General features: G+C 42.8%; 1 protein-coding gene across 1 annotated transcript in view; it reads left to right on the forward strand.

Moving 5' to 3' along the window:
• LOC122925824 (armadillo repeat-containing protein 10-like) overlaps positions 1 to 22,590 on the forward strand; it is a 32,924-nt gene extending 10,334 nt beyond the window's left edge. The window contains exons 4-8 of the mRNA XM_044277180.1: positions 4,133 to 4,287; positions 4,916 to 5,050; positions 6,593 to 6,769; positions 19,247 to 19,318; positions 22,279 to 22,590. Of these exons, the coding sequence (XP_044133115.1) occupies positions 4,133 to 4,287; positions 4,916 to 5,050; positions 6,593 to 6,769; positions 19,247 to 19,318; positions 22,279 to 22,590 (851 nt within the window). The remainder of the gene's footprint in view (positions 1 to 4,132; positions 4,288 to 4,915; positions 5,051 to 6,592; positions 6,770 to 19,246; positions 19,319 to 22,278) is intronic.
• Positions 22,591 to 25,083: the final 2,493 nt, after the last annotated feature.

Consider the following 25,083-nt stretch of genomic DNA (forward strand, 5'->3'; position numbering starts at 1 on the left):
CCGAGTCAAGATTTGTTTTAAGCTACGTGTCAAGATTGACTTTCTGTTCTCCATCATCTGTTTTGTTTTATGGATTCAGGACTTTTCGTAGACAAGACAGTTTTTTTTTCCAAAGAAGAAGATCGAGATTCGTCAAGGAACACTGGGGAGCATATGACAAAGAGGAGGGACTGTTGTGGGAATTTTATTAGGATGTGAATTTGATATATTGTGTATTGTCATCATGTCTCTCAGTGTCAGGGTAAACCATTGGAGTGGATATCTTCCCGTGTATGTACTGTCACAGCTGCTGGGCACAGGGGTCTCCGTCGGTGAATGGTCCATGTGCTAAGCACTGGGCTGTGGGCCGGGGGAGACTGATGTGTTCAGCAGAGCAGTGTTTTGTTGGCTCATGTATTGCCGCCAGCTAGGGCCCCCGCGCAAGACGTGGATTTATTGGCTTGGCGTGGTTGCATTTGTTAAGAGAACAATATAAACGAAAGGAACGTGCATTTGTTGTCTCTAGTGCGCCTGATCAGCCGCTGGAGATAATGACGTTGTCCTGTAAATAAACCAGCATGTGGATCATAGTAACTTTATCTGGCATTGATCACTGAGCAAGGCTGGATAAAGTTCACTCCAGTGGTAATGTTAGATTATTGTATACATGTGTTTGTTAGCTGGCTATGTTATTCTAAATGCTTGTCTTCCTATGTCATCACTTCCTGTACGTCATCACTTCCTGTATCCTTGTCTTGGGCCGGCCCCTTTTACACCTTTTGTTTAGTCAATAAAGGACGGACACTGAGCAGGGCGGGAGGGGATGCTCAGGAGAATTTAATCAAGATGGTAACAAGTGGGTCTGTCTCTGACTGCAGATGATAAGAATGGATTTACCTTTTTCCTTACACAAACTTTGATGCGAGCTGATTACACTGTTAATTTTTCTACAACAGATTATTACAGATTTCTATTTCAAGATGAACGCTGATTTAAAGTTTAGTTACTGCAGGATATGGATTAGGATGGTGGGGCCAGTGTAGAGTAGTGCTGCGCAGCGCAGGAGAGTCAGAGCAGCCGGCCCTGCCAGTATAACATTCGGGGCACTGGTCAAAACATCTGGGGCTCAAGCCCCAAATGTTTTGACCTACTGACGCCCCTGAAACAAAGATTAGTTTAGTAAAACATTTTTGAATATAGCGGCTCACCCCAATCAACTCGTGGACTAAGGTGCTCTTGTTCCAGGGCTATCGCACAGCCTTACCAGGAGAGACAGATTTTAAAGAGAAAGATGGAACAGGCACTCTAACATCCGTAATAGCATAGAAAACAGATTTATTCAAATAGAAATATTGCTAAAAACATAAGCAATTAAGATCACTATAAAATATAAAATGTAATACTACAAGTTATAACACAGTAGAAATATTCTATAAAAACTAGTAGATAGAGATGTGACCATAGACCCTAAGCTTGTTGTGTTCTAGCACACGTCTCTCAGGTCTAGTTGAACATGCGGGTAAATAATTAATAGCAACAAACAATGGTGATGGCATCCAATGCGGCAAGAGGATGCTACAAGTCCCTCAAAACCATATCACATGGTGCATATACACCCACCTAAAGGATTATTAGGAACACCTGTTCTATTTCTCATTAATGCGATTATCTAGTCAACCAATCACATGGCACTTGCTTCAATGCATGTAGGGTTGTGGTCCTGGTCAAGACAATCTCCTGAACTCCAAACTGAATGTCGGAATGGGAAAGAAAGGTGATTTAAGCAATTTTGAGCGTTGCATGGTTGTTGGTGCCAGACGGGCCGGTCTGAGTATTTCACAATCTGCTCAGTTACTGGGATTTTCACGCACAACCATTTCTTGGGTTTACAAAGAATGGTGTGAAAAGGGAAAAACATCCAGTATGCGGAAGTCCTGTGGGCGAAAATGCCTTGTTAATGCTAGAGGTCAGAGGAGAATGGTCCGACTGATTCAAGCTGATAGAAGAGCAACGTTGACTGAAATAACCACTCGTTACAACTTAGGTATGCAGCAAAGCATTTGTGAAGCCACAACACGCACAACCTTGAGGCGGATGGGCTACAACAGCAGAAGACCCCACCGGGTACCACTCATCTCCACTACAAATACGAAAAAGAGGCTACAATTTGCACGAGCTCACCAAAATTGGACTGTTGAAGACTGGAAAAATGTTGCCTGGTCTGATGAGTCTCGATTTCTGTTGAGACATTCAAATGTTAGAGTCCAAATTTGGCATAAACAGAATGAGAACATGTATCCATCATGCCTTGTTACCACTGTGCAGGCTGGTGGTAGTGGTGTAATGGTGTGGGGGATGTTTTCTGGGCACACTTTAGGCCCCTTAGTGCCAATTGGCCATCGTTTAAATGCCACGGGCTACCTGACCTTGTCCATCACTTCATGACCACCATGTACCCATCCTCTGATGGCCACTTCCAGCAGGATAATGCACCATGTCACAAAGCTCAAATCATTTCAAATTGGTTTCTTGAACATGACAATGAGTTCACTGTACTAAAATGGCCCCCCACAGTCACCAGATCTCAACCCAATAGAGCATCTTTGGGATGTGGTGGAACGAGAGCTTCGTGCCCTGGATGTGCATCCCTCAAATCTCCATCAACTGCAAGATGCTATCCTATCAATATGGGCCAACATTTCTAAAGAATGCTATCAGCACCTTGTTGAATCAATGCCACGTAGAATTAAGGCAGTTCTGAAGGCAAAAGGGGGTCCAACACCGTACTAGTATGGTGTTCCTAATAATTCTTTAGGTGAGTGTATAGTTCCATATGTTCCATATATTCAAAACAGTCAATAGAACTACAGTTGCAAATGGATCCCTTTAATAGATGGTATTCCAGTGATCCAATAAATATAGCTGTAGCTGCATATAGATTATTCTGATCGATGATGTTCCAGTGATAGTAAAGGGAACTATCTGAACCCAGGTCAGTTGGTTAATGTGGCCTGGTTGATCTAAAAAGAGATGCTGTTGTCTGTCCCGTACCTCACTGGCAAATCAGCGGTGAGGGGTCTATAGGACCTATTCATTCACCGCCCGAACCAATGGCAAATTAACGGCGGTGGGATAACAATAGGAAACATATATTTGTTACTGTCTCCTCGCCGGCAGTATGTACCGTCTCCTTTACAGTCTGGTATGTATTTCCCCGCTCACTCGAACAGGTGCAGACCGCGGTATAGCCGGCATCCCACGTGATCGGATTAAAGGCCGGGTTCCAGACATTCAAACATTAGTTTAGTGAACCTGCAGTGCATTGAGATGGAGCATAACAATGACTAACGCACACCAATATTTTTTAGAAGATGGAAAGATTTTATTTTAGGCCATCTCAAGGATGAAGAGTTAAAACTGATGCCTTTTGCACTCAGAAGGTGGTATCATCTGGGAAACATAAGGGGGGGGGGGGGGGCAGGGCATTTGTGATGACCTAAAGAAGAAATAAACTGCTACTGCAAAAATACACCATAGACATGTGCCTGACTGAAAACACATACTTTCTGAAGGACACTTTTGAGACATCTAACACTTTTCTTTCTCGTGTGTACATGAGATAATGTGTGCTTGTTTAAAGGGGTTACATAACTTATGCCACATTTAGAAGTTATGCCCTAACTAACTGATCACTGGGGTCTAACTGCTGGGACCCTCACCAGTCCTCAGAACTGGGGTCCTACTTTCCCATTCTGATGGAGCAGCAGGTCAAGCATGTTCCCTGCCACTCCATTGTCTATGGGACTGAGCTCTTTATTCAGCTATCTCTGGCGGTTCCATGGAGAATGAAAGGAGTGGCAGGGTGCATGCTTGACCTGCTGCTCCATCAGATTAGGTGGAGTTCTTGAGATCTGTGAGGGTCCCAATAATAAGTTAGTTGTCTCCTACACTGTGGATAGGGGATAACTGGATAACCTAAACTTGGCACAACCCCCTGAATATTCTGGCATGGTTTGTAATGGTTATGTGGTTCATAATCTATTTTGTAAGGGTCATTGCAGTTACATATGTGTAAATGATCATGTTTTCCTGTACAGAAGAATTCTTGACTGTTCTGCAGATGTATATATAGAATATTTTTCCTCTTTCTTAGAATCCCGATCTGAAGCCATTCTGAAGTCGGCTAGTAATCTGGAACGACATGATTTAGAAACTCTTCTTCAGATTCTCTCAAGCAATTTAGATGCTTCAGCACAAGAGCAGATCTTAATCACTCTCTGTAACATCTCAGCATTGTCCGTAAACCATGTTAGTAACAGTAGACTATTTCTGTGGTGAACTGTCTAGTATACGCCTGGTCAAAATTCTGCTTTTGTCCCACTCTGGAGGACATGTGCCGGACATTTTTATACACCGCTTTCCCTCATAAGCCATGCAGTTGGTATACAGAGGCAGTACCGGGTGACTCCAATCTCAGACTTTGCCTCTGTGGCACTGTTATATTGTATTACCCATACAGTGCTGTACCTTTTGGTAGCACTGTGCCCTGTACTGCAGCTCATCCCATTCAAGAGAATGGAACTCGGCTACTATACCAGGCACAGTGACACACCTGGTACGCAGAGCAGGGGATGCATTCCTGTGTTATGAAATAAAGAGCATGAATGTGATGTTTAGGTGTCCACATACTTTAGATCACTTCATAGGAAAATTACCCAAACGAAAATAAACTGTTATGTTGTGGTTCATACTACTATAACTGTGTTCATACATTTCTCCATCTGTGAAATTTATCCTCCTACTGCTCAAGCATGGGAACGCCCACTTAGGCACTTAATGCCATGGCACAACATAACCGTTTATGGGTATTTAGGGCATTTTCCTATAAAGTGGCCATCCACTTTAATATTTCACCTGGATTTGTTCTGTGTTTTAGGATATTATTCGGAATTTAGATGGTATTTGTATTATTGGAGGGTTCCTTTCACACGCTGATCCAAAAATTAAAGCAGGTGCTCTTAATGTACTCAACAACCTGAGCTTGAACCTACCAAATCAGGAACAAATACAGGCTACTTTAAGTAACATTGTAGAACAGCAGAGGCTGCCATTATAAGCTGTGGTTACATAGAACATTTTACAGGTGAAACTCGAAAAATTTGAATATCGTGCAAAAGTCCATTTATTTCAGTAATGCAAATTAAAGTAAATTGCAGTAATGCAGCTTAAAATTCAAATTTTGTGAAAAGGTTCAATATTCTAGGCTAAAAGTGTCACACTGTCTAGTCAGCTAATTAATCCATATTCCCTGAGCAAAGGGCACCTCAAAAGTGTGACTTTGGGGTTTCATAAGCTATAAGCCATAATCATCCAAATTTTACCCAATAAAGGCTTGACATATCTCACTTTGCATGTACTGAGACTATCTCATATGTTAGTTTCACCTTTTAAGTTGCATTACTGAAATAAATGAACTTTGCACAATATTCTAATTTTTCGAGTTTCACCTGTATTTTGCATTGAGACAGCTATAGCATCTGGGCACCTTTAAAGGGAATCTGTCGGCAGTTTTGACCATGCAGAACTGCTAACAGCACTAGTAAAGGGCTGGGGAGAGCAATACAAGCATACCTTTTGTGGACCTTTTCTCCTCAGGAGTAGTGTCAATATGCACTTTTATACTGCCAGATTGTCCAGGGTTGTCCAGGATTAAAAAACATGGCTGCTTTCTTACAAAAACAACACTAGCCCTGGCCTTAGGTTGTGTGCGGTATTGCTGATCTGTCCCGTTGAATCCAACTCTTGAGTCGAGCTACAGTACCAGACATAATCCATGGAAGGGGGTGGTGCCGTCTCCTTTCTCTCTTCCTGCTTGCCATAGACATAGCAGCAGCGAGCAGGAAGAGAGACAGGAGACGGCACATGCCTTCTCCTCATACAGCTGATCGTTGGGATTCCGGATGTCGGACCCCCGCCAATCTGATGTTGAAGACCTATCCTGAGGATGCTTTATGACATACATTATGGCCACTGACTTTCCTTTATACAAACCTCCTCAGGTAGGCTACTTTCACATATGCATTTTGCCATTCTGGTTTTGAGATGCAGCAGAGGATCTCAAAACTGGGCCAAAGCAGTTCTGTTTTGTCCCCTTGTATTCTGAATGGAAAGAGATCCATTTAGGATATCTTCCGTTCTGTCAGCATTCCGTTTTGTGACCAGACACAAAACCACTGGAAGATGCGGTTTTGTGTCCAGTCATTGAAACAGAAAAACCCGGATCAGTTACTAAAAGCAATGTAAGTCAATTGTGACGGACTGTTTTTTTTAGGGTCTTAAAAAAAACGCATCCATCACCCATTGACTTTCAATGTATTTAATGAAGGATCCGATTTGTTCCGTTTCAATTTCACATAACCGCATCCTAACGAAGCGAAAGCATACTGATGTGTAATCAAAACTGAACCGTTTAGGTCAGATTTTGAGATCCTCTGCCAGATTTCAAAACCTGAAACCAAAAAGCATAAGTAAAAGTAGCCTTTGAACAAAAGTCGAACATTTAACCAGCACATGGAACAGTATTGCAACTTAATTTGTTTCTTTTGCTACTTAGGCTTTTATAAATGAAGTATTAAAGGATATCACAGAATGTTCGTTAAATTCTGAAGTCCAGCTGGCTGGCCTGAGACTGGTGATCAATATGTCAGTCACCAATAAGTACCATAAAAAGATGGAAGATTCTAGTCAAAATCTACTCAATTTACTAGACGAAGGAAATGACACCACCAAGGTATGGCTTATCCCCATTAACCCCTGAAAAGGAATTTCTCACCTCCCCTGAGCTCTATAAAGTGTGGTGCTACATAAATAGTACTGCCACGTCTAACTCCAGATGGCTAAGTTATATGTCCATGCTCAGCCCTGTCCAACCCCCCTGCAAACCAAGGCTGCAGTATATTGAAAGGACTCATCCCAGAGTCCTCTCCAGTATGTGTGCATGCTCATGAGTCCTCACAGTGGACATGCAAGTTAGTGATCTGGAGTCAGGAGTGGCAGTGCTATTCATGTAGTACTGCACTTTATAGGGCTTGGGGTAGGTGACAGAGTCACTTTAAGGACACAGCCAATTTTTGCTTTTGCACTTTTGTTTTTTCCTCCGCAGTTTCCTAGAGCTATAACTTCTTACATTTTCTGTTCATATGGCTTATTTTTTTTTCTGGGGGGAAAAGTAGTATTTTTTTAATGGCACCATTTAATTTACCATAGCTTGTATTAGATAATGGGGGAAAATAATTATTTGTGGGGTGAAACTGGAAAAAAACGCAATTCCACCTTATTCTTGGAGATTTTGTGTTTAGTGCCATTCACTGGGTGCTAAAAATGACATGATTCTTATTCTGTGGGTCAGTACTTTTACAGCAATAACACATTTCTATAGTGTCTATTATATTTTACACATGGGATTTAATCAGGTGTAAAATGTAATACCATATATGAATTGATCATAATGTAATCCAGTCACATCCATGAATGTGTGAATCATAATGTATTAGGATTGGTTTAGGTATCTAATACAGGGAGTGCATAATTATTAGGCAAATGAGTATTTTGACCACATCATCCTCTTTATGCATGTTGTCTTACTCCAAGCTGTATAGGCTCGAAAGCCTACTACCAATTAAGCATATTAGGTGATGTGCATCTCTGTAATGAGAAGGGGTGTGGTCTAATGACATCAACACCCTATATCAGGTGTGCATAATTATTAGGCAACTTCCTTTCCTTTGGCAAAATGGGTCAAAAGAAGGACTTGACAGGCTCAGAAAAGTCAAAAATAGTGAGATATCTTGCAGAGGGATGCAGCACTCTTAAAATTGCAAAGCTTCTGAAGCGTGATCATCGAACAATCAAGCGTTTCATTCAAAATAGTCAACAGGGTCGCAAGAAGCGTGTGGAAAAACCAAGGCGCAAAATAACTGCCCATGAACTGAGAAAAGTCAAGCGTGCAGCTGCCAAGATGCCACTTGCCACCAGTTTGGCCATATTTCAGAGCTGCAACATCACTGGAGTGCCCAAAAGCACAAGGTGTGCAATACTCAGAGACATGGCCAAGGTAAGAAAGGCTGAAAGACGACCACCACTGAACAAGAAACACAAGCTGAAACGTCAAGACTGGGCCAAGAAATATCTCAAGACTGAATTTTCTAAGGTTTTATGGACTGATGAAATGAGAGTGAGTCTTGATGGGCCAGATGGATGGGCCCGTGGCTGGATTGGTAAAGGGCAGAGAGCTCCAGTCCGACTCAGACGCCAGCAAGGTGGAGGTGGAGTACTGGTTTGGGCTAGTATCATCAAAGATGAGCTTGTGGGGCCTTTTCGGGTTGAGGATGGAGTCAAGCTCAACTCCCAGTCCTACTGCCAGTTTCTGGAAGACTCCTTCTTCAAGCAGTGGTACAGGAAGAAGTCTGCATCCTTCAAGAAAAACATGATTTTCATGCAGGACAATGCTCCATCACACGCGTCCAAGTACTCCACAGCGTGGCTGGCAAGAAAGGGTATAAAAGAAGGAAATCTAATGACATGGCCTCCTTGTTCACCTGATCTGAACCCCATTGAGAACCTGTGGTCCATCATCAAATGTGAGATTTACAAGGAGGGAAAACAGTACACCTCTCTGAACAGTGTCTGGGAGGCTGTGGTTGCTGCTGCACGCAATGTTGATGGTGAACAGATCAAAACACTGACAGAATCCATGGATGGCAGGCTTTTGAGTGTCCTTGCAAAGAAATGTGGCTATATTGGTCACTGATTTGTTTTTGTTTTGTTTTTGAATGTCAGAAATGCATATTTGTGAATGTTGAGATGTTATATTGGTTTCATTGGTAAAAATAAATAATTGAAATGGGTATATATTTGTTTTTTGTTAAGTTGCCTAATAATTATGCACAGTAATAGTCACCTGCACACACAGATATCCCCCTAAAATAGCTAAAACTAAAAACAAACAAAAAACTACTTCCAAAAATATTCAGCTTTGATATTAATGAGTTTTTTGGGTTCATTGAGAACATGGTTGTTGTTCAATAATAAAATTAATCCTCAAAAATACAACTTGCCTAATAATTCTGCACTCCCTGTATATAACTATTAAGCCTATTATATTTTACAACATGAAAAAAATTAGAAATTTAAATCTGAAAGCCATAACTTTTTCACAAAGGTACAGAGCTGTATGATGGCTATTTTTATTTAGTTAATATTGGTACCATTTTGGGGTACATACAACTTTTTGATAATTTTTTCATGAATTGCTAGCAATCTGCGGTAAGGATACCAAGGGGTGTTACCAGTTGGGGGGGGGGGGGGTGTACCTACACAGCCTGACAATGGCAGCACTGACTGGATAGAGTCTGTGCAGGTACACCCCCCCCCCCCAACTGGTTACCACCCCTCTGTACCCTTACTGCAGACTGCTAGCAATTCATTCATACCTTTTAGTAGAAAGAATAGAGGAATGGCACAACATAGAGCCAAAAGAATAGATGCTCCAGAATTGTTCTACATTAGGAATGCATGAAGCAGGATGACGTGATGACGTAGTGGACGTCGCGCTCCCGGCTTTCCCCGCTGCTCAGCTACACCGCTGCCGCCTCGATTATGCTGGCGTCTCTGTGCCGAATCCTCCATCCACCCTCTCTGTGACTGGGAACGGGTGATCAGCGTTGTTGAACCGCGGCGCTGTTATCGACTGCTGGTTCGGATGTGGGGGCTGCCTCCGGTTCCTGTTCTTTGTCCAAGCCTGCATGCTGCTGCTTGTTGATTCTGCCATTCCCGATTCTGCGCTCCTGCCTCCTTTATCGCCCACCATGTCGCTGTGAACAGTTTCTTGTCTGGAGGTTCTTTTTTCCTTTACCCCCGTGGACTGTGCCTCCGGCTCCTGCCTGAACTGCTACCCCCCCTTTGGTGCCGTGAGTAACCTCTGTGTTCCCCCCCTATTTGTGTTCCCCCCACCTAATGGATTGTTGGAGAAGATGATAAGCTGATAAGCTTCTCTTCTTTAGTGACTAACCTCCTCACGATTGCTGACTCCAACTAACCTTGAACGGAGTTTGACATAATTGCACATGACTGCACATGATTACAAGAAAGTGAACTCTAAAGTTTAAAGTATAAGGTGGAGAGGGAAAAAAAAAAAAAATAATAATAAGAGGGGAAAGAGTATAAAGAAGAGTGGACACAAAAAAAAAAAAGAAGAGAAGAGAAACAGAATTAAGAAGAAGGCACTATAAAAAAAAAAAAAAAGGGAAAGGGGGATAAGGAAAAAGGAAAAAAAAAAAGAAAAAGTAAAGTAAAAAAAAAAAAAAAGAGAAAGAAGGAGAGCAAAGAAGAAAAGATATATATTTAAAGGAGAGAAGGAGGTGGAATAAGGGGGAAAAAACAAAAACAAAAAAAAAACAAATAAATACTCCAAAAAAATAAATAAATAAATAAATATTTAAAAAAAAGGAATAAAGAGGAATAAGCTATGGGCCCAAAAGCCTTTAGGCGTTCGACTGATCTATCAGGTCAGAAACATGGGTCCAAAACTGCTGAACCAACAAAATTGGACCAGTTTCTGAAGTCCCCAAGGGTCAATACGAGGGGTGGACAAAAGGAGTTTTTGGAAAAAAAAAATTATGAATCAGAGGTAACAGACCTAGAAATACAAAAAGGCGCTAGATACCCTGAAGAGGAAGATGGAATAATGGGGGAAGCAATCCCTAATGATAACTCTTCACCGCTGGAAGAAATACTCCTAGCGGTTAAACAGAACGGGGACCTAATACAGGTGGTTACAACCCAACTTGGATTTATTCAAGTTGATGTGGGACTAATAAAAGATGAATTGTCCAAAATGCGAGACAGAGTCAACACCCTTGAAAGTTCTGTCACCCTAATACAGAAGGAATCCAAAAAAATAAATACGGAAGTTTCTACACTTAAAGTGGAATATAATCTCTTGAAGAAAAAGGCAGTGGACCTGGAGGATAGGTCACGAAGATACAATGTGAGAATAATAGGGATCCCAGAGGGTGAGGAAGAAAAAAATCCAACCGAATTTGTACAGAAATTAATTCTTGAGAACTTTGGTAAAGAGTCATTCTCTCCTCTTTTTATGATTGAAAGAGCCCATCGGGTCCCAGGAGGAAAACCAATTCCAGGGAGACAACCTCGGTCAATCCTTGCTAAGCTACTGACTACAGGGGACAGAGATGTCCTCCTGAGAAGGGCGAGGGAATCCTCACCGGTTCTGTATAACGGGATTAGACTGGCCTTTTTTCCTGATTTTTCGAAAGAAATACAAGAAAAGAGACGTATATTTATGACTGTTAAAAAGAAGCTAAGAGAAAGGGATATTAAATATTCTCTTATATTCCCGGCCAAATTGCGGATTGTTTTTGAAGATAAAATCTTTTTTTTTGATACCTCAGAAGAAGCCACGGATTGGCTAGAGCGAAACAATCGATGACTCAATTGGGTTACGATCGGGCGGGAATAATTAGTATTATAAGGGGCTTATACCCCCAAAAAAATAGTTTTCTTTGCTTCTTAATCGCGGTGTGGGGGTGGCTGAGTGGGGGGAGGGTCGAGGGTTGGTCATAGGAAAGAAATCTACTACAATATGTGGTGGATTGCATGTGGGAGGGGGGTGAGGGGGGGGTGGGGTTGGGTTGTGGTGCGTCAAAGTGGGCATGGTTCCCCTTTTCTCAGTTTGCTATCTTCTTTTTTTTTCCTTCTCTTGTTTTTTTCCTTTTTCCCTCTCTCCTGATCCTCCACTTAACCATTGTAGATGACGATGATTAGAATTTTTTCTTGGAATGTACGTGGTTTGGGGGAAAGAGGTAAGAGACAAGCGGTTTTTGACCTGACTCAGGCCCATTTACCAGCAATAGTATGCCTGCTAGAGACCCATCTTACTGAGGAGACCACTAGGGTGGTCGACAGGGGATGGGCTGTGCACACGTATCATTCTACCCTCTCCAACTACTCGAGAGGTGTTACGGTTTTGATACATAGACTTATTGATTTCGTTTGTGAGGCATCCTCTGTCGACCAACAGGGGAGATTTATTTTTCTATATTGCAGGTTAGGGGGAGAGTTATGCATTCTGGCCTTTGTTTATATCCCTCCGCCATTTTCTCTTTTGGTTCTTAATTCCCTTCTATTATTTATGGATAGATGGCCAGAATGTCCAACATTGATTATTGGCGATTTTAACTGTGTCATCGATCCTTTACGTGACAGGGTTTCTATGAGTGCCGGGAGAGACAGTCCGGTCCAGGGGTCTCCCCTCGCACGGTTTTGCCTGGAGGCTGGATTTGAGGACGCTTGGGAGTTTCTGGGACAGGGGAAAAGGGTTTTTTCATGCTTTAGTAAAGCAGGCAAATCACTGTCCAGAATAGACCTGGTACTGATAAATAGCAAATATGTGAAATTGATAAAACGAATGAAATATGAAACAAGGTCAATATCTGATCACTCCCCGTTAGTATTTGAACTATGCTTGTCTCAGGAAAGATATACACCAAAACCTCCCTTTAGACTAAACCCTTACTGGCTATCAGTCATAAAGACACATGAAATAATTCGAAATGAAATAGGCCGATTCTGGGATATTAATTATGGCTCAGCAAAAATTCAAGTGGTATGGGATACCTTTAAGGCGCACATGAGGGGATTGATGGTTAGTAATATTACGAATCTTAGAAGAGAATATGGAAAAAAACAGAAAAATTTAGAAAAACATGTAATGTCAGCGACAGAATCCTTCCATATAAATAAGACGGAGAATAATAGGGAAAATATGCAAAAAGCCACACAAATATATGCTAATTTTTTACTGGATAAAGCTCAACAGAATCTCTTCTTTAAAGGGCAAAAATACTTTACAGAGTCTGGGCGACCCGGTAAGCTCCTCTCTAGAGTAATCTCCAATCAACAACCCAAAAAACATATAGACAAGGTTCGAGTGAGGGATGGTAGGATAGTTACTGGACAGGGTCCGGTGGAGAAGGCCTTTTTTGATTATTTTCTTGATCTGTATAAGGCTGATTCTAATATTACAGACGATAAGATAGATTTATATCTAGATAGGATCAACTTCTCAACTATCACTGAGACGCAAAAGAAAGCATTAGAATTGGAGGTCTCAATTCAGGAACTTGAGGGAGCTATTAAATTATGTTCAGCCAATTCTACTCCTGGTTCAGACGGCCTTCCATATGAACTTTATAGTAAATATGGGGACTGTATTTTTCCTAGATTACTGGAGGTTTTTACTGAATCAATGGAGGATGGGATGTTGCCAGATTCAATGATGGAGGCTACAGTGATACTAATTCCAAAAAAAGGCAAGGACCCTCTAGATTTAGAATCTTATAGACCAATCTCACTGCTTAATGCAGATGTAAAGCTTTTGGCGAGGGTCCTTGCTACAAGGCTTTCTGGGGTTATCTCCTCCATAGTCCATCCGGATCAGAGCGGTTTTATTAAAAACAAGGGTACACATCATAATTTACATCGGCTATTTTCCAATATCCAGGCCCCTGGGGGGACCGCCCGCTCCATCCTGTCATTGGATGCCTCTAAGGCCTTTGACAGGGTGGAGTGGCGTTTTCTCTGGAAGGTTCTTGTTAGGATGGGCTTTGGAGAGAGGTTTATACGCACTCTTAGGTTGTTGTATGGATCTCCAAGGGCTAAACTGAGTCTTAATGGAATCTTGAGTGGTAGTATCGAGCTAAACAGAGGCACCCGTCAGGGTTGCCCATTATCTCCCTTATTATTTGATATATATATCGAACCCCTTGCGATGGCCATCAGGCAGGACGATAAGGTCAAAGGATTTGGTACGTTAGGAACACAAGACCGTATCTCATTATATGCAGATGATATTCTGTTTTTTATAGATCATACGGAAACCACTCTCCCTAGGATTATTCAAATGGTTAAATTATTTGGTGAGGTGTCTGGTCTTCTTATAAACTGGGCTAAGACCAGCTTGCTCCCAATAGACCCCCTGCCACAGAAAGAGGTTCCTGCTACACGGTTGGATATTGTTGATACTTTTCAATATTTGGGTTTGACTATATCGCCTCGGGTCGAAAATTTTGTAGAACTCAATCTGATCCCCATAATGGTAAAGATCAGAGCTAAAATAGGAATCTGGTTGAAACTTCCCTTATCTAGAGCTGATCGAGTTTCACTAGTTAAAATGGTGATACTACCACAATTTCTTTATGTGCTCAGGAATACACCTATTTGGATACAAGATAAACATTTTAAACTTATGGAGAGACTAATTAATGATCTAATATGGGGAAGAAAGCGAGTTCGAATTAAGCTGGAGTACCTGTATAGATCAGTGGAGTGCGGGGGTTTAAATCTCCCCTATTTTAAGGGGTACTTTATTGCAGCCCAGCTACTGAGATGCTACGAATCAGAGCATAGCGCACTTCTGGGGAAGTTGGTAACTAGCCACGCTCATAATAATATTTTTTCCTTGTTGGAATCTGGGCTATTGAAGAGATATGAGCAAGGCTATAGAGAGACTATAAAACTACTCCTTAAGGTGTGGGCTACAACTAGGACATGGTTGAAGGTTAAGGGTTCACTCACATTTACGCCTCTTTGGCATAATTTGTATTTACAAAGGCTGGATGAAATTGCAGCCGACACATTTTGGCAGAAAAATAAAATTTTATATATTTCACAGGTAGTTAAAGATAGAGAAATTAACCCCTATACAGAAATGACACAAAATATAATTTTTTTTTCATGGTTTAGGTATTTCCAATTGCGTTCTGTATTATCAAGTTTGGATGATAAGCGGATGTTGGATATAGATAATTTATCCTTTTTGAATGATTGGGTAGGGGGTACACTTTCTAGAATAAAAATTTCAAATATATATAAGTTATTACTTAAGGTACGGTTTAGTGATATACACTCACCAGGACAAAAATTGTGGGAGGTGGATTGTCCGAATTTACAAATAGAAGGGTGGGAGAATATTTTTGGGAATTTAACTTCACTATCCCAGAACTTTAACCATGTTCTAATACAATTTTATATCTGCCACAGATTATATATTACTCCATTGTGGATGAACAAATGTGGGTTAAGAGACACGTCCAACTGTCCCAAATGTGATACTGTTGGAGCAGATTTCCTCCATATGATATGGACCTGTCCAGAACTTATAAACTACTGGAATGGTATCAATAACTGTATTATGTGTAAACTAAAAATTCGAATTCCTTTTGAACCACAAGTATTTGTTCTTAATGATCTCTCCAAACTAAAAAATCATAACCATCAAAAGATTTTTTTGAGCAGAATATTGATGCTGGCTAGAGTTTTGATCAGCCGGACCTGGTTTGCCCGATCCACTCCAGACATAAACACATGGATAAATTTAATTGATAAAGTAAAGAACTATGAAAAAATTCTATATAGACGGAGGCAGGGCCGGCCTTAGGTGTTCAGGCGCCCTGTGCGAGCTAACCTTGTGGCGCCCCCCCCCCCCCAAAAAAAAAAAAAAAAAAAAATGCTTGTTGCTGGCATCATGGCATAGGCTGGCTGACTATCCAACCAAGTAGTTACCAGCCCTCACACCCCAAAGGCCGGTGTAATGTTATACTTCCCTAGTTCGTGAGATTTCCCTACCCTCGTCACTTCCGGTCGCACCGGACATGACGTGAGGAGGTGTGCAGCATCGCGCAGGCGCACAACGACAGGTTAGGGAAATTTCACAGCAGCGCATGCGCCAGGAGCCTCGCCGGCGGTTAGGGTAGGGAAAAACTATGGGCCAATGCGCAGTGATCGGATGGATGTTTTCAGCTGAACACCGGCCGACACTGCGCATGCACCGGGAGCCTCACCAGCGGTTAGGGAAGGGAAAAATTTACGTACGGGCCAGTGCTTTTTCCCTACCCTAACCGCTGGTGAGGCTCCCAGCGCATGTCGGCCGGTGTCCAGCTGAGAAAATTAGTTTCCAATGTAGTATTAATAACTAAACAATTAAATAATAAACATATTGCATTGTCTACTTACCACCAGGACAATAAGATGATCTGGACTCTGGCTGCAGTCTGGCTCTGGGGACTCCATTGTCACTCTCATTATTCTCCCCCCATCACTCTCATTATTTTCCCCCCCATCACTCTCATTATTCTCCCCCCCCATCACTCTCATTATTCTCCCCCCCCTCACTCTCATTATTCTCCCACCCCCCTCACTCTCATTATTCCCCCCCCCATCACTCTCATTATTCCCCCCATCACTCTCATTATTCTCCCCCCATCACTCTCATTATTCTCCCCCCATCACTCTCATTATTCTCCCCCCATCACTCTCATTATTCTCCCCCCCCCCATCACTCTCATTATTTCTCCCCCCCCCATCACTCTCATTATTTCTCCCCCCCCCATCACTCTCATTATTTCTCCCCCCCCCATCACTCTCATTATTTCTCCCCCCCCCCCATCACTCTCATTATTTCTCCCCCCCCCCATCACTCTCATTATTTCTCCCCCCCCCATCACTCTCATTATTTCTCCCCCCCCCCATCACTCTCATTATTTCTCCCCCCCCCCATCACTCTCATTATTTCTCCCCCCCCCCATCACTCTCATTATTTCTCCCCCCCCCCCATCACTCTCATTATTTCTCCCCCCCCCATCACTCTCATTATTTCTCCCCCCCCATCACTCTCATTATTTCTCCCCCCCCCCCATCACTCTCATTATTTCTCCCCCCCCCCCATCACTCTCATTATTTCTCCCCCCCCCCATCACTCTCATTATTTCTCCCCCCCCCCATCACTCTCATTATTTCTCCCCCCCCCCATCACTCTCATTATTTCTCCCCCCCCCCATCACTCTCATTATTTCTCCCCCCCCATCACTCTCATTATTTCTCCCCCCCCATCACTCTCACTCTCATTATTTCTCCCCCCCCCATCACTCTCATTATTTCTCCCCCCCCCATCACTCTCATTATTTCTCCCCCCCCCCACTCTCATTATTTCTCCCCCCCCCCCATCACTCTCATTATTTCTCCCCCCCCCCATCACTCTCATTATTTCTCCCCCCCCCCATCACTCTCATTATTTCTCCCCCCCCCATCACTCTCATTATTTCTCCCCCCCCCCACTCTCATTATTTCTCCCCCCCCCATCACTCTCATTATTTCTCCCCCCCCCATCACTCTCATTATTTCTCCCCCCCCCCCCATCACTCTCATTATTTCTCCCCCCCCCCATCACTCTCATTATTTCTCCCCCCCCCCATCACTCTCATTATTTCTCCCCCCCCCATCACTCTCATTATTCTCCCCCCCCACACTCTCATTATTTCTCCCCCCCCCACTCTCATTATTTCTCCCCCCCCCATCACTCTCATTATTTCTCCCCCCCCCCATCACTCTCATTATTTCTCCCCCCCCCCATCACTCTCATTATTTCTCCCCCCCCCCCATCACTCTCATTATTTCTCCCCCCCCCCCCCATCACTCTCATTTCCACCTCTAGTGTAGCGTGGCCGAGCTCTGTTCGATCCGCGGTACAGGAGCATTTGTTTCCTGTACCCGGCCGGACTGACAGGAAGTGCACACTAAGTGAGCACTTCCTGTCAGTCCGGCCGGGTACAGGAAACAAAAGCTCCTGTACCGCGGATCGAACAGAGCTCGGCCACGCTACACTAACAGCACACAGCAGGCGCAGGCAGGCTCAGCCACTCAGGCGGCGCAGAATGAGGGGCGCCGCCAGCCGCCCGCCGCCCGAAGTTTTTTTTTTTTAAACCGCAACGTGCGCCCCCTGCTGAATACAGGGGAGGGGGAGATGGAGGGGGCGGGGGCCCGCCCGCCCCGTGGGAAAACATAAGTGCCGCCTCGCCTGCCCATATTACATTGCGGGCTGTCGGCCGCCCGGCGCCCCTGTTGCTATGGCGCCCTGTGCGGCCGCACAGCCCGCACACCCCAAAGGCCGGCCCTGGACGGAGGGAAAACGAATACCAATGGAGTAGGATATGGGGTGGTTGGAGGTTTGGTTAGCTGAGATCAGGTTGTTTCATATATAGGGGTCCTACTTTGACGCACCACAAATTGGGAGGGAGGGAGGGGAGGGTTTTTTTTTCTTTTCTAAAAATACTATGAAAAGATGAGCGGAATATATTTATATATAACTATTTGGGTCACTAAGAATTGAGAGATTGTAAAAAAATTCTTTTTTTTATTGTAAATGTTTTGTAGTTTTCCCAATAAAAAAAAAAAAAAAAAAAAAAAAAAAAAAAGGAATGCATGAAGCTATTAAATCAGGCATATCAGGAGTTGTAAAAGGCCCTCTTTAATTAACATTCACCATGTGTCTACTTTATGTATGCTTCATTTAGTAAATTTCATTTTATTTATTTTTTGGACATTGGAAGGCTTAAAATTCTAGAAGCAATTTTTCAACTTTTCAAAAAGATTTTCAAAATGAATATTTTTAAAATTCAGGAATGCATGAAGCTATTAAAACAGGCATGTCAGCAAAGGTAACAGGTCCTCTTTAATAACTATTTTACATCATTTTGTCTTAAAGTAGAAAAATGAAAATTTTGAAAATTTCTAATTTTTCCTCATTTTCTTTGTTGGTGTTTCTTTTTGGACAAAAAAAGGTAAAAAATATTTATTTACATTTACTACTAACATGAAGTATGACATATCACGAAAAATCATTTTCAGGAAGGCTTGGATAAGTAAAAACATTCCAAAGTTCTTACCACATAAAGGGACACATATATTAGATTTTCAAAAAGGCTTGGTAAGATAGGTGACAATTGGCTGTATCTGCAAGGGGTTAAAGAATTATCCTGTTAGAACAAGTCACCCCCCTCCACAGGTCAGACCCCCACCGACTATGAGAACCCCTTAACATGAAATGAATATAGAGGCTGGTCAACCATTCATTCTGTATGGGACTGTTGGAAATGGCTGAGCAATGTACTTGTCTGTTTCCAGCAGTCCTATACACAATGAAAGGAGTGGCATGGTGCATGCTCAGCTAGCCACTGCATTCATTTTGGGGTATGAGTCCCAGAAGTCAGATCCTCACCAATTTAATAGTTATCCTCTATCCTGTGCTATAACCGGAATACCCATGTAAATATAAATTACATATAAAATATTGGTGCCTGTCTTGGATTGTGATCTTTTAGTTTATCAGGTATTTCTGTATTTCCCCCATAAGATACACACAGTAAAACTTCTTGTGAACATGTCTGCAAATCCTTTGATGACTAGACCTCTCCTTGCAAGTAAGGTAAGATGTATTTTGTCTGTTGTGTTCTCTACACTTCAGGGTGCCATCCTTTCCTTAAACTTACATCACATTGACCCATACAATTCAACGAGGCAAAACACAATTCCTTTTTTCTTTTCATTGATCATTTTGTGAACGAGAGTAACCCTTTCTGTTTTTTCCATGTGATAAAAAAACATCTGCACGGAATTATCCATTTCTTTTAAGGATCTGATTGCTGATAAATCTGGTGCAAGGTTGGCACGTACTCCCAGATGTACACACTGATGTGCCCATAGACTTTAATGATCAGTAGGCTATTTGATTAGGAAATAAGTGAAAAGACGTATTAGAGATAAAAGATAATGTAGGAGTAGTTATTTGGAGGATTTGTACCAAAAGTAGTGCAAATGCAAAGCAGAGTAGTAGCCTATGGAAACCAATCAGATTCCAGATATATATATATTTTTACAGGTCCTTTGGCAGTGACCTGATTGGTTGTCATTGCAGCAGCTTTGTTATATCTCCCCTTTTTGTCTTCTTCCTCCTCACGTAATTACCGTCTATTAGTGCCCCATGCCACTAGATATCGGCTTAGATATCCACGCCATCCATGTGGAAATGTGGAGGTGCAATCACCTCCACAGAATAACAGGGGCTCCTTGTGCACTTTCTCTCACTGACTGATTACGAAGCTGTTATCCTTAACCCTTTCATCACTGGGGGATGTTTTAGACATTTATTCCCCAAATTTCACAGTTTTGTAATGCAGCATTATAAAGGCTTAGACAATACTGTTTATCCCCAATCTTATAAAGATATCGGTGGCCTGGGATAATAATTGCTAGTTGGGGTTATAATTAGGGTTGACACCTTTGCCAACAAAATATACTGACCTAGTTAAGCCACACCCCAAATGGGGCGAGGTTGTCGGGTCATGGCTCAACACGGGGTGTTAAGTCGCTGTCATACAGTAGCTCCCATTAGTGCCCCCTAGTATTAGTAATGCCCCCATTAATGCCCCCCCAAATTTATGTGCCCCAGAATGAATAATGCCGCCATTAGTACCACCCAGTAATGGTAATGCCTCCATTAGTGCACTCCAGAATTAATGCTCCCCATTAGTGCCCCAAGTAAGAGTAATGGCCCATTAGTGCGCTCCAGAATGAATAATGCCCCCATTAGTGCGCCCCAGAATTGATGCTGCTCATTAGTTTCCCCCAGTAAGAGTAATGGCCTATTGTGCGCCCCTTAATGAATAATGCCACATTAGTGCATCCTAGAGTTAATAATGCCTCCATTAGTGCCCCATAGTAGGAGTAATGCCCCCAATAGTGCCCCATAGTAGGAGTAATGTCCCCATTAGTGCCCCCTTCTCTGCTTCTGCAAAATAAAAAATAAATAAATAAAAGCACTCACCTTCTCCATTTTCTTGCGCTGTGGTGAACACTCACTGCTCACTGGAAGCTCAGGACAGGACCTGCACTCCATCGTGAAGACGTCTCGCAGGTCCTGTCCTCCAGTCAGCAGCAAGTGTTCCCTGCAGCGTGAGCAAATGGAGGAGGTAAAGGCTGCACTGATGAACGATCCACAATGGAAGCGCTCATTAGTAACTGGCCTTGTAGAAAAATTACCGGCAATAAGAAAAAAATTACCGGCACCGTCAGGGTCACTAAAATACCGGCCTTGACAGTGAGATACCGGCCGGGTGGCAACCCTAGTTATAATACATGACTGTATTAATGCATAATTACCTGATGCTCACACAAAATGGATTTGTCATGTTAGAGGGTTGTGCACTTCACTTCTGGGGTATTTTATCTATATTTACATTCATTTATTAGCTACGTCATGCTATACTTTGGGGCTTAGGGAACACATGATGTCTGTTCCCTGCATGTCCCCATAAGCAGATCTGAGAGCAGGGATACAATGGTTCCAGTCCATTAAGCCTCATCCACACGTCAGTGATTTCCATCAGTGATTGTGAGCCAAAAGCAGGACATAAGGTATAATGGAGAGATCTGTACCTGTTCTGTGTTTAGAGCCGCTCCTGGTTTTGGCTCACAATCACTGATGGAAATCACTGACCGGACACTGATGTGTGAATCAGGCATAAGATCTCTTTTATCTAAACTAGAGCAGGCAGAAGGTGCACCAAACTTCTCACAGTGGCTCACTATGATCGCTTTGTGACATCTTACCAGTAATGGTAGACACTTAATTATGGCTTACTTCAGACCAATATGTTGCACCAAAATCTAAGTGCAGTTTGGTGCATTTAAAGATTCCTAAGCCATGCCTCCTTCTAGACACTCAGGGTAGGTTCACACAGTTTTTTAGAGGATGTCTTGGGGCAGATTTTCCTGTTTTGTTTAGCCAAAGCCAGAAGTGGATCCAGGAGGAAGGTGAAGTAATCCTTTCATTATTTATGATTCCTTTTTAATCCACTTCTGGTTTTGCCTGAAAAACTTACAGTAAAATCCACCACAAAACCTTCTCCAAAAACAGTTTGAACCAACCCTTAACTATGTGATGAGGTGCAAAAACCCATAGGAGATGATTCATATATGATACATCTGTGTTTAACTGGTAGAGGAACAGCCTGTTGGCACAAATTGATTCACTTCAAATTACCTTAATCTCCTCCAGTGTCTTCTCTACATGTCTCCTAGTCTCAGACATATGGAAGCCCTGCAGCTTCTGCTTGGGAACACAGCACTCATTATGAGCGATGTGTTGAGGGGTTGTTACCAGCATGGGACTAATAGATTCAGCTACCTGTTACAGTCCAGGGTTGGCTTCTCGACATTACAATCTGATCCTGCCAATTGCACAATGCCCTCAAACAGGGGATGTAAGTAACTGACTAAGGCCCCTGAACTATGGCGGACAGATATCCAGCAACGTTCATGATCCACTCATAGTTATAAGAGGATAATAATTGTATCTGGAGCAATAATGATCTGATCTCTTTGCAGGCACCATCATTGTTCCCATCGTTCTTTGATGGCAGCATTAATAGGGATGTACTCATAAGAGCCCTGAGTTTTACAGCAAATCTTTCTGAGAACCTGGCTAAAGAGCAGCAGTATGATGGCCCCCGTCACCTTAAAGAAGACTCCACCCATGCAGTTCTGTTTAAAGATCCAGCAGTGCTCCAAAGAAATCTTGTACCATTATTACTCTTCCCCGACATGGAAATAAAAGAAGAAGCCTATAGATGTATTAGAAGTACTGAAACATTACTAATGGAACGCAGGAAAAGTTCTTTGTTTTTTATCTTCAGTTAGACCTTGTTAGACCTGAAGTGGTGGAAGTGTTAGCATTATCCACTAAAGGTAGTACACGTCAGCCTCGACAAATACGGAGGTGCAAACAGCTTCGCACAATAACCTTGGCTCATTGGGCACCTTCTCCACCCTGAGGCCTCGTCCACATTTTCATGTCAGTGACACATCCATGAAAAAAAGCGTACGTGTTTCATCCATGAAGATGTCCATGAAGGATCAGTGATTGGTCCGTGTGTCAGTTTTTTACTATCCGTGTGTCATTCGTAATTTACTGATGTTGGTCAGCTAAAAATTTATTTCCAAAGAATGTCCTATCAGTCTTCTGTGAAAAACTGACCCACAGATTTCTCCAGGCATGCTTGGTGCACATCACGGATCAAAGTAGTGCATGTCTCCGTGATTTTTTAATTTTTTTTTTACTGACCCATGGTACTGAAATGTGACAGACACGTTTAAATCAATGGGTACATGTGCTGTCCATGGAAAATGTCAGTGAAAAACGGAAATGTGAGCGAGGCCTGACAGAATACAGAGCTGACATATGAAGGTGGAATGACCATTTGGTTCCCCTTTTAATGACTGTGAGGGGCAGACTATGCTATTCTGCCTGCTGGGCAACACAAAGTTAAAATGTAAGCTAAACACCAGTGTGAACACAGCCTTGACAGTTTAGAATAAAAAATAATAATAAAAAAAACACGAAAGTCCCACATGATGATAGATAGAATTTATTACAACAGTTTTAGCAGACAAAGATAATTTTTCTCCACACTTGCTCAGTCAGCAGCTAGTAATTTGGTTGGAATGACTAATAACAGGATGCTAAATATTAATAATCAACATGACCAAAGTTGTAAAGAAATAGGATTTCTACACCAGCCAGGTACAGCTTTGGGATAGACCTCATTTAGAAGAGAACCTGTTAGCAGGACCAACCCTATAAAACTAGTGTTGATCACGAATATTCGAATTTCGAATTTTTATTGTGAATATAGGTACTTCGAAAATTTGCGAACATTTCGAATATAGTGATATACACTCACCTAAAGAATTATTAGGAACACCTGTTCTATTTCTCATTAATGCGATTATCTAGTCAACCAATCACATGGCAGTTGCTTCTATGCATGTAGGGTTGTGGTCCTGGTCAAGACAATCTCCTGAACTCCAAACTGAATGTCAGAATGGGAAAAAAAGGTGATTTAAAGAGGACCTTTCACCAGAATAAAACTTGTAAAGTAACTATACAGACATGTAGAGCGGCGCCCAGGGATCCCCCTGCATTTACTGTTATACCTGGGTGCCGCTCTGTTCTCCCGGTATTGCCTCCGGTATCTTCATAGTTAGGCTCCACCCAGGGGAACCTGCCGGCGCCTCCTACTCCCATGCAGCAGCGCTGGCCAATCACAGCGCTCAGCTCATAGCCTGAGAGGCTTTTTTCTCTCTCAGGCAATGAGCTGAGCGCTGTGATTGGCCAGCTCTACAGCATGGGTGAATGAGCCGACGGCAGGTTCCCCTGGGTGGAGCCTAACTGTAAAGATACCGGAGGCAATTACGGGAGAACGGAGCGGCGCCCAGGTATAACAGTAAGTGCAGGGGGATCCCTGGGCGCCGCTCTACATGTCTGTATAGTTACTTTAGAAGTTTTATTCTGGTGAAAGGTCCTCTTTAAGCAATTTTGAGCGTGGCATGGTTGTTGGTGCCAGACGGGCCGGTCTGAGTATTTCACAATCTGCTCAGTAACTGGGATTTTCACGCACAACCATTTCTAAGGTTTACAAAGAATGGTGTGAAAAGGGAAAAACATCCAGTATGCGGAAGTCCTGTGGGCAAAAATGCCTTGTTGATGCTAGAGGTCAGAGGAGAATGGGCCGACTGATTCAATCTGATAGAGGAGCAACGTTGACTGAAATAACCATTCGTTACAACCGAGGTATGCAGCAAAGCATTTGTGAAGCCACAACATGCACAACCTTGAGGCGGATGGGCTACAACAGCAGAAGACCCCACCGGGTACCACCCATCTCCACTACAAATAGGAAAAAGAGGCTACAATTTGCACAAGCTCACCAAAATTGGACTGTTGAAGACTGGAAAAATGTTGCCTGGTCTGATGAGTCTCGATTTCTGTTGAGACATTCAAATGGTAGAGTCCGAATTTGGCGTAAACAGAATGAGAACATGTATCCATCATGCCTTGTTACCACTGTGCAGGCTGGTGGTGGTGTAATGGTGTGGGGGTGTAACAGTCCTACAGGCTCACCTGAGTCAGAGGACAGCTGGCTGGAGGTAGGAGTGGAGCCCAGTGGCAAGGACCGCAGGCAGGTAGTAAGCGTGGTCAGACAATCCGGATGGCAACGGTGGTAGCAGTTCAGCAGGTAGGGGCAAAGCAGAAGAGTAGTCGGTAGGCAATTCCTGGTCAGCAGTGGTAGTAGCAAGTAGCAAGAGCAGCAGATGAGGAGAAGCTTGATCAAGGCTCAGGAGCTCAATAAT

This window comes from Bufo gargarizans, chromosome 2 (assembly GCF_014858855.1).
Source record: "Bufo gargarizans isolate SCDJY-AF-19 chromosome 2, ASM1485885v1, whole genome shotgun sequence".
NCBI lineage: Eukaryota > Metazoa > Chordata > Amphibia > Anura > Bufonidae > Bufo > Bufo gargarizans.